The sequence below is a fragment of the Asparagus officinalis genome, chromosome 8 (assembly GCF_001876935.1).
Source record: "Asparagus officinalis chromosome 8, Aspof.V1, whole genome shotgun sequence".
In the NCBI taxonomy this organism is placed as follows: domain Eukaryota; kingdom Viridiplantae; phylum Streptophyta; class Magnoliopsida; order Asparagales; family Asparagaceae; genus Asparagus; species Asparagus officinalis.
In genome coordinates, this window is record NC_033801.1 from 105882781 (window position 1) to 105893089 (window position 10309).

Genomic DNA, 10309 nt, shown 5'->3' on the forward strand with positions numbered 1-10309 from the left:
AAATATTTTTGCAAATAGTCCCTCACATCTTTAAATCTTTTGAAATTTCTCCCTCAAATGTTCATATTTGAAATTAGCCCCTCAAATCTTTAAATATTTTACAAATTACTACCTCAATCTCTAAATATTTTTTCAAATTAGTCCCTCAAATCTTTAAGCATTTTTGTGTGATTATAAGTATGTTGACCCCCTCAATTTTTATTGCCGACAATTTATCCTATATGGGTGGTAAGCACACCATGGTGACTACAGCCATAGTTTCTTCTTTTTTTATTTGAACCAAACACTAGAAAATGAGGGAATCTATTAACACATCAATTGCTTTTTTCTTTTTTCAAGTTGAATCAAACTAAGAAAAATGGTGGAAATTACTTTTACCCCATGTTTTTTGGCGAAACAAATACAAAAAAATATTTTGCATGAAAGTGAAGAAAGCACTAAAAAGTGAAGGAAACATGTTTTGAAAAAATGATGGAAAGCAAACAAACAGACCCTAAGAAGCATCAAAGCTAAGAATCAATCATGGCCCAGCAAGGACAATGTGGATCACAGTAGTAACTACTGTGGAGAAATACTTGTTTAAGATTTATGTAGATTATGAAATCATAGAATGCCATCGGAAAATTAATAGACAAAATGCTACTGAGACATGACCAGAAAAAGATTGGATGAAATAAGATCCCACTCAAGATAATTATGTTTTTCTTTGTTCAGTTGAGAAAATAAAATAAAAGCTAGAAATGGGGGAAGCAAATTATTTTCATACTAACTTTTTTTTTAAATCTTGCATGGGCAATTAAAAAAAAGAACAAGGAAACTCTGTAGTATCCTTCAAAATATATAGCTCGTCTCCATGCTTCGCTTTGCCATCCATCCATCCATTAACTTCTATCCTCACTTTTTAATGGATTTATTTATTATAATCTATCGTATTTTTGCAACTTAAATTTGAAATTTTGAAAATGTGTGTTTTACCAATTAGAACGCCATTAGTAAAGTTGATTGTTGACATGCCGTGAGCTAATAGTACATGAATTAGCTCCTCAACATCTACTTACGTTATCAGGGGTCGATCTAACAACTAGAATCCTGAAATTAATTCTTAAAAACTAAGTATTTCTCAATCAGTCAAACATAGGCAAAAATACCAAATTGGTATATTTTATTTACGCTTAGTGACAATTTGACATATATTTTTTCCCGACGACCTATTGATATATTATTTGTTCTCCGACGACATATTTGGTATATTATTTGTTCTCCGGCGACAAATGGACCTTAAATTTGGTCAGACTCAAATTTTTGGCAAAATTTTTCACGTGACGCCACACGTGATGCGAACGAGGCTGCCAACGTAGCTCCAGCAACAAATAATTGCAACTAATCCCATCCAAAACCATCACATTCTCCCTAAAAAAACCTAGAAATCAAGGTATTAAAGCTCACCACATTGCGAGTCGAGGGAGGATTTGAAGAGGTTGATAGTCTGGGAGACATTGGCGAGGCAAGAGGAGCAGAGGAGGGAGGAGAGGGAGAGGTGTGGGGGGGGGGGGTTAGGGTTTGGGATTGGAGCTGATTTATGACGCTGGAAGCCACACTGGCAGTCACGTTCGCACCACGTGAAGCATCACGTGAGAAATTTCACCGGAAATTAGGGTACGACCAAATTTGAGGCTCATTTGTCGCCGGAGAAAAAATAATATACCAATATGTCGCCGAAAAAAATATATATACCAAACTGTCACTAATGGTAAACAAAATATACTAATTTGCACTGTTATAAATAGCGGTAAATAGCCCCGCAATAGCGGCACTAATAGAGTTAACGGTCCCTTTCCACGACGCTATCGCCCGCTACGCTATCGCGCAATAGCGGTGACATATTGCAGAATATGTCTGTTCGCAAAAGCCGTCAATAACGTGTCATAACGATAAATAGTGAGCGATTGCATTCGAAATTTGCTTTTTGACTGCTATTTAAAAACGGTTTGAGGCTTATCTTTTTAAAATTAAACTCAATCCTGACTATTGCATTTCACCGTCTCCTGTGATTTTTAGCATACTCCCGCCACCTCTCATAGCCTCTGGCACCTACCTTGATACTTCCTCTCACCTCCTTCACCGTGAGCTCCTCTTAGGGCAGTCCTGTCACCGCTAAGCTCTTCTTCTCAAAGAAGACGACTTTTTGACTACTCCAGTCATCTTCGGTATTACGTGATGGTTACATGCCTATTTCATGTTTAGGATCTCTTTAAATCATCCAATATGTACTTTTAGATTTCTTAGATTTTTTTTAAAATTTTTTTTAGTATTTATACATATCTAAATTAGACCGCTATTTGACTTTGCGCTTTTTACCATTATTTTGCTGTAATAACCCGAAATAGCCTTAGTGATGCCTCACCGCTACGCGACGCTATCCGCTATGGATAAGCTTGCTAATTTGGTATTTTTGCCATCAAACATATGATTAAGCCAAAATGAAATCAAACCTTTTTTATGATGTTATTCAGGGAACCAAACTTCTGCCTGCTGAAAGATCATTACTTTATTAATATTTCTGAAGGACAGGCACGCGTAAAATGTAAATCTACAGTGATTTAAATTTTATTCAGATCATCAATTGTACAAATATGAAATTTATCTAGGTGCAAAGGACATGGCCTCCAACTAGGGCTGTAAAATACAATATGTTGTATTGAATAGTCATATCTTCCGGAATACAAATCCGATCATAACCCCCTTTGTAAGTGGGGTAGTTCGAACTATAAATAGAATAGTCAATTTCCAAACTAACTCTTTACACCCCACCCCGGCCAATGGCTCAAAACACCCTATTTGTGCACGGGTGTTCCGATTGCACTCCATATACTTATCTTTGTTTGAACACTAATTGGTCTCCTGTTGCGCAGCCCAAGGAAGCATTTCTTGCATATATAGATCCCATGAAACAAAGCATAATGTCAAAAACACATTTGCTCCTCTTTTTACTCTCTAAAAAAATGTGTGTTCTACTTTGCAGATAACTGCCTAGATCAACATTTCAAGAGCCCGCAAAACTGCTACTACATCCTGAAATCTGTGCGAGGATGATAATAAGGGAGCACAAACACCATCGTTTGAGCAGTCTTTTAAGGATCAATTCCCTCTGTTCATCGAGGATCTTGAGTATTGGGGGCTCCAACCTGTTGTAGGAATAAAATCATGGGAAAAAAACCCAAGCCAGCGATCAACTGGCGCCAAAAAAAAAACACAGACAGTCCATATAGAAAATCATGTCGGGACATGGCAGAATTTGAAACATGCATGTCTCCCGACGCAAATATTTACTGGTGCTTAATAATAACTATACTTAAAATATTTACTGGAACGTGTATTGCTTCCTTCTTTTCTAACTAATGCATGGTGACATGAACTGAACAAGTGAACACAGTGAAAAAGATCCTACAGAATGCTAGGAAGGGAGAACGTTAAAGCTATATGATATTAGAAAAACATGGAAATGGTCAAAACATTTTCACCAAGAAACTGTTCTTTTCGTTTTCTCTTTTTTTGCGACCCTTCTTCCACTCACGAACTTTTAAAAAATAGAACACCAGTATAGGGCAAATTTATTGACCAACTATATAAATTCATTCCAATAGACATACAGAAGTTACCTCAAACAAAGTCACCAAATACTCTAGATGGTAGCCAAAAGATTGTTAGTCCAGGTTCCATCAACCTTTACTTGAACAACTGCAGAAAGCAAACATGAACTCGTCATTCATAAAAAAAATGCTTTTGAATAGAACCCTATTGAGCAACTAATGAAGCACCTTAAATCATATTGCAACAGAAGGCTTTTGTGGTCCATCAAGTTTGAAAGCTTTCCACAAACAGATATCAACCTATCATCAACTCATAGAGAACAAATATCATCAATCAATAAAACCTTATAAATCAGTAGGTAATTCACTTAATGCAATTGAAGGCAACTTTTATTTACTTACAATGTGCAAATTAGGATGGACTAATCAAAACAACGCCTAGTTTTCCAAGCATGAATAGGATGCCACTATTAACTTTACAAGTACCAGAGAGTCTTTCCATCACCCTAAAGCTGCAGCAGATTTATGTTGCCTCCTCATAAATTTCTGTGTGCGTAATCTTGTTGGCCTCCTTGCTCTGGTGGCTCCTCTTTTGTTCAACTTTTCCATCTTTTCTTTCTTACCTTCTATATCACGTGTAATGACTTTGTCTCTGCTCTCAGAAGACAATAGAGCCAATCTAGCAAACTTCTTTGGCCTCACTTTTCCCAGCCTTTCAAGTATATCTTTAAATGCTGGAACTAGAGTGGCCCTCATAAAATATCCTTCAGTTAGCATCATCGAGTTTGATTTGGGAAGATTTGGAGCGTCTTTTAACTCAAGGTCCATACAGAAAGAAGAATCCTTCAGCCACATCCTAAGGGAATGAGCTTTGGCCACAAGAACACCACTACGCGTTTTGCATGGAAGAAAAGGTGATCCCATTTCCCATAGATATGCTTTTATAGTGTTGTCTAATGAAACCATGTTATATTCAGCAGTTCCTGTAATGAGGGCAACGGACTTCTGAGATTCAGGTGAACCCTGTAATGAAGCATCCTGTTGCAAAAGAAATGTTATAACCATGGTTAAATGAGTTATTGTACAAACTGCAATGTAGAATTCAACAATATGCTAAACATTCATAATTATGGACAAGTAAAGATCAAATGGCCAACAAGATATTCACATAACGAGATATCGCCACCATATTTTCAAGTTTCAACTAACAAAAGTAAATGAATCAAGGTCTTCTACATCAACATAACAAGGAGAAGAAAGAATAATGTATAGTAATGTTATAATCACAAAAGAATATCAATCGAATAGAAAAACTGAGCAGGAAGCATACCTGCATGTTGTCCAGCCATAAGGTAAGACCAACAAGAGCAGCACCAGCCGATAGCTTTCTGAAATCAGCTCCCCAGTCTTTATCTGCAACACTGCATATTTCCATAGGTTATCAAATGTCAAATATAAATAAAATAAGCTAATTTCAGTATAAAAAATAATATTTAGTTGACAAAATGAAATGAATCCTTTAGAGTGCAACAGAAGGATAAACCTGACAAAAGTCCAGAGAGATAACTATATGCTAACTTTTACAGGTTGAAGTGACATATTGCCATCAGATTTTAGAAAGCTATTGCATAATGTGAAATAAGACCACCATTTCTCTCTAACATAACAACAAAGTATTACCTTTATCCTATCAACTTAGCCTATTTAATTTATTAAAAGGAACAGTATTTTAGTCCTCAAACCAAGAACTAGCAAGAAGAGAGCATGCCTAAACACATAAAGACTGGTTGTCGATCCGGGATCTTTCTCTAGTCTACAATAACCTTATGAAGCTTCTAGATCCCTTCTGTCTCTAAGTTTAAACTAAGAAATGACAGGTTAAAAGGCTGGTCACTGGTCTAAGATACCACTTTTGATTCCCCCTCAAGTATTACCTTTTTATAAACTCCTTTTAAAAGTATGTGATAGATTAGAGACATATATAAACAAACGTAACAGATGATATAATTTATACAGGTATAACAAAGGAATCACAAGACAAAAAAATTGTTTGATAGATTTTCTAGTTATGAGTGAATACCGGAACACATCATGACGATATATGCCTTTCCTGATTGCTAGTTGAAAAACCCATGAAGCAGTGGCTCGATGCTCAAATGCCCACAACAGGTCTTCTAATGCATTGACAAAATTAAAGGCGGCATTATCTTCCTCTGGGCTTAGTTTGTCAAGCAAGTTGTCCAGCTCCGTAAATAGAGACTCAGGCTTCTCAGTCAAAAGCCTGGAGGGAGTACAGATAATTAGGACGAATGAAATATAATCTTCAAAAACAATTAAGTAACACACAACAAAATTCTGCTGAAGGACCAATGTTACATTAAACGCTGGGCGCTTCTAGGCGTCGGACTTGGCGCCCAGCGCTTAGTCGCCTAGGCGGACGCTTAAGCGGTTTCTGGGCGTTTTTTTCTTACTTCATTTAAGTGGTGGTCGATGAGGTTTTGCTGAAGGTCGGAGGAGGTAGTGGAGGTGTTCATATTTGAAGGTTAATGGAGTTTGGAGGACGTGTAGGCTACGACACATAAAATCACAATCAATGCCTACAGAGTGCAATCCACGTAAGCAGACAATGCTCCCCTAAACGCTCGTAAAATCTAGGTGGGCATCCTAAATACCGCTTAGAAGCTAGGCGCTAGTTAGGCGGCCTAGGTACCGCCTAGGCCTAGGCGTACGCCTAAGCGGACTAGGCGGAGGTTTTTTAAAACAGTGTGAAGGACAATAGGAGACAAACTCTGTTAAATACTAACCATGCTTGATATACTATTAGCCCAAAGCGAATGAGCTAACATTTTTTATGAAGTGGATTCCTAACATGGTAGCAAAAGACCACCATTTTGAAGAGAGCCTTTTGGTGAAGTCTTATAACTAAATCTAAAACATGTTTACTTACCATATATTCTGCATTCTACTTGCCTGGTAGGTCATGTGAGATCGAGTTTTTAAGCATTAAGCTTGCTTATATTGTTAACACACAAAACATGAGCTTGAGCTCTTGGGCAAACTGGTTTGCCTAATAAATTCAAATATTTCAAGGCAATCATTGTACCTGAGAGGGAGGTCAAACCCAATGTCATGCAGGCAGTTCAGAAGGCTAATTGCATCTTCTGTTTCTTGGCAGAAACTTGCAGCCCTGACAAAACATGTCCATATTCTATGATCTGGTGCAACACCATCTCTATTCATCTCGAACAGCTTTGTAATTCCCATTTTATATTCTTTATTCTTGAAATAAGCATCAATAACAGCACTGTAAACCAACGTAGTAAGATTCTGGCCAGAAACTTTTAAGGTGTTAAGCACATCTTCAGCTTGCTGAGGTTGCCCACCATCACCGTAAGAAATCAGAAGCATGTGCATCGTAGCAACTGTTGGTTCAATCCCATCTTCTTTCATCAGAAGAAGCAAGTTTTCAGCTTTCAAATGATTGCCAGAGTTTCTATACATTTTCATCATAATATGATAGAATGACCTGTCTAATCTACATCCTTTTGATCGCATGCTACCAAAAAGCTCTTCAGCCTGTTCTAATAGCTTTTCCCTCCCACATGCAGCCAATAAGCTCTTGTAGGAATCTAACTTAGGCTCTATACCCTTTTTTTTCATCTCGTTTAAAAGAGTGAAACCTTCTTCAGGCCTCAAATCCCTGCTGTACATTACTATAAGAGTATTATAAGTATCCTCATCTGCTTCAAGCCCAGCTTCCTGAATGCTTCGAAATATCTCAATAGTTTTCTTAAAATCCCCAATTCCTGTGTACATCTTAAGGAGAGAGTTAAAGATAACAAGATCTGGTTTGAATCCAGCTTCTTTCATCTCATCAACCATCAACTCCACATCTCTAACCCTTTTCCCACGAGAGAGCAAACCAATCATACTTCGGTACAGATGCATTGTGGGCAAATATCCAGCAGCCTTCATACCATGGTATATCTTCTTTACCTCAAATATGTTGCCATTTCTTGCAAAAGCATCAAGCATCATGAGAATAGTGCTCTTGCTTATCTTAAAATCCATATCTTGTAACTCTTCAACAAGTACATATATCTCCTCTAACCTTCCATCAACAATCAACGCTTTCACAAGACCATTAACAGAATCCACTGACGGTTGAGGACCATTCTTCGTCATCAAACTGAAGATTGCTCTTGCTTGCTCATAAAGACCACTCTCTGCATAAGCACATATAAGAGCATTCCATATCTTCCTATCAACAACTGAGCGCAATCTGAGCTTCCCAACAAATCTTTCAGCCCTCTGCCACAGCTTTAGCCTCCCATAAGTCTCAATCACACCGACATAAACTGAAACATCATCAAACAAAATGCCGGCCATTTCAGCCTCATCTATCAAGTTATGAGCTGTTTCAGGAAAACCCATATTACAATAAGCTGTGGTCATATTTTGATATATGCTTCGAGAAGGTTTAAGGCCAAATAACTTCATGTCAGAGAACACCTGCGAAGCTTCAGAAAATAACTCCCTTTCAAGACAGCAATTAATCAGAAGCTCATACAAGTTACAACCGAAAGTTTCAGAACCATAACACATTGTCTTATTATACTCCTCTAAAGCAGTTTCCAGTTGGTTAGTTTTGCAAAGCATCGCTATTGAAGATTGGGAAACTAAACGATATGATTCTGGTGAATGTTTGCTCATAAAATCAAGCAAGGACCGAGCTTCTTCATGCTTCTCTGACAAGGAATAAGAACTCAAAACAGCTACCAAGTTTTCACTATCAAGTTCATAACCTTGTATAATTGCCTTTCTCAACATCTCATCACCAATAGCAATGCACTCTCCCTTGACAAGAATTGACGAAATCACTTGTGGATTCATCCCACATACCTCATCCATGTCCTTAACCACCTGAGTTATCTCCTCATCCTTCTTCCCCTTAACAAGAGCCTCAAGCAAGACTTGGTACATCCCAGCATCAGGGTAGAACCCATCCCTCATCATTCTCCGGTACAAAACCATCGCCTTCCTAGTCTCATCACACCTCAACATAATATCCAACATGACAGAATAAGCCAAATTATCCGGCTTGATCCCCGACCTCACCATAAGATCAAAAGTCCTCTCTGCCCCCGCTCTCATCCCCACCTTAGCATACCCACATATCAAAGCACTGAAGGTTCTCAATGTCGGCCTCACCTGAGCCTGCACCATCTCCTCCATCACCTTCCCGGCCTCAGAAATCCTATCAGACTTCCCCAGCGAATCAATCAACACAGTGTAAGTCACTGCATCAGGCTTACACCCTGCCTCTTTCATTTCCCCATACAATTCCAATGCAAAATTAACATCACCTCTCTTACCATACATATGAATAATCGTATTATACGTTATCTCATCCTTCCCAAACCCTGAACTAATCATATCATCACAAACCCTTCTAACCTTATCAACATCCCCTTCTACCGCATAAGCATACAAAAGGGAATTATAAGTAACCGCATCCGGTGAAAACCCCTTCTCACCCAACTCCAAGAAAACCCTCTCAGCCTCAGGAACCAACCCACACCTCCCATAAACCGAAACCATAGCATTATAAGTCCACAAGTCAGGACAACACTTAGACTCCTCCATAGCCCTAAAAACCTGAACTGCGTCCTCAAGATTTGAACTATAAGCACAAGCGCTAATCAGGGTATTATAAGTTATAGCATCCGGCCTAAGCCCAGATCTCCGAACCTCATCAAGAAGCTCTATTGCAGACCCTCTAGGCAAACTTCTCGATTTCGCTCGAGCATTTATTAATGTATTGAAACTAACAAGATCAGGCTCTAACCCCTTCAATCTCATCAAGTCAATAAATTCTTGAACTTTACCAAAATTACCACTTCTAGCAAAAACACCCATCATAGCATTATATACCTGAACCGACGGCTCAGACTCCTCGACGCACCGGAAAAAGATATCCTCAGCAACGCAGTCCTGGTGGGCACGGCCGAGCACCGATATTACGGCCGCGAGCAATCTCGGGAATGGAGAATGCCGTTTCTTTCAGCGTCAGCCACTCGAAGACCTCAAGGGACCGCTGCCAGCTGGCAGCGCCGACCGACTTGACCACGCGGCATAATCAGATGGGTCATCTGCACGGCACGCGCATCAAGAACGCTCGGCGACGGCGGCCGACGGAAGGAGCGAGAGGATGCGGTCTGGTGACGAGCTTGACCCGCTGCGCCAGTCCTTGGCGCGCTTCAGGGCGAGCTTCGTCATCTTCTTGGCGCGGGTTCGGGTCTGTTTCGATTCGAGCGGTTCTAGGGTCTCGGGTTCGGGCTGAGGCTCCGGTCGGGGCTCGGGTTTGGGTTGGGGCTTGGCTGGGGGTGGGAATTCCTCGAGGGTTAGGTTGAATTGGGTGAAATCGAGATCGGGCCAGCGGACCGAGGGGATTGCTCGGTCGTAGGTGAATTCGACGGAATTGGAACGGTTTTCGGCGGAATTTGATGAGGCGCTGGGGATGAATAGAGGTTTTGAACAAGAGGAGGGGGCTGGAATTGGGAGGAATGGGCCTGCGAACGCCATTAGAGGCATCAAAAGATGTTAGGGTTAGGGTTTTTGAGGGGGAAAAGGAGGGATCTTTGTTGCGTGGAGGAGTGGGTGGGGGAGTGGGGAGTGGGGAGTGGAGAGTGGCGGGGGGGGGGGGGGGGGGGGGGGAA

At 40.0% G+C, this 10309-nt stretch overlaps 1 protein-coding gene across 1 annotated transcript; it reads right to left on the minus strand.

Moving 5' to 3' along the window:
• LOC109819401 (pentatricopeptide repeat-containing protein At3g18110, chloroplastic) lies at positions 2586–10258 on the minus strand. Its single transcript, XM_020385113.1, has 7 exons — positions 6694–10258; positions 5671–5871; positions 4921–5011; positions 3993–4628; positions 3819–3890; positions 3660–3738; positions 2586–3185 (listed from the first exon to the last, which is right to left on the minus strand). The coding sequence occupies exons 1-4, from the start codon at positions 9510–9512 to the stop codon at positions 4092–4094; spliced, it is 3648 nt and encodes a 1215-aa protein (XP_020240702.1). The 5' UTR covers positions 9513–10258; the 3' UTR covers positions 2586–3185; positions 3660–3738; positions 3819–3890; positions 3993–4091.

Coding starts and splice junctions, on each gene's coding strand:
- LOC109819401 (XM_020385113.1), bottom strand. CDS start 9,512: ATGATGGGTGTTTTTGCTAGAAGTGGTAATTTTGGTAAAGTTCAAGAA. Junction 5,012..5,670: donor TATCGTCATGATGTGTTCCG/GTATTCACTCAT, acceptor GGAAATATGCAG/TGTTGCAGATAAAGACTGGG. Junction 4,629..4,920: donor TATGGCTGGACAACATGCAG/GTATGCTTCCTG, acceptor CTTTTGCAACAG/GATGCTTCATTACAGGGTTC.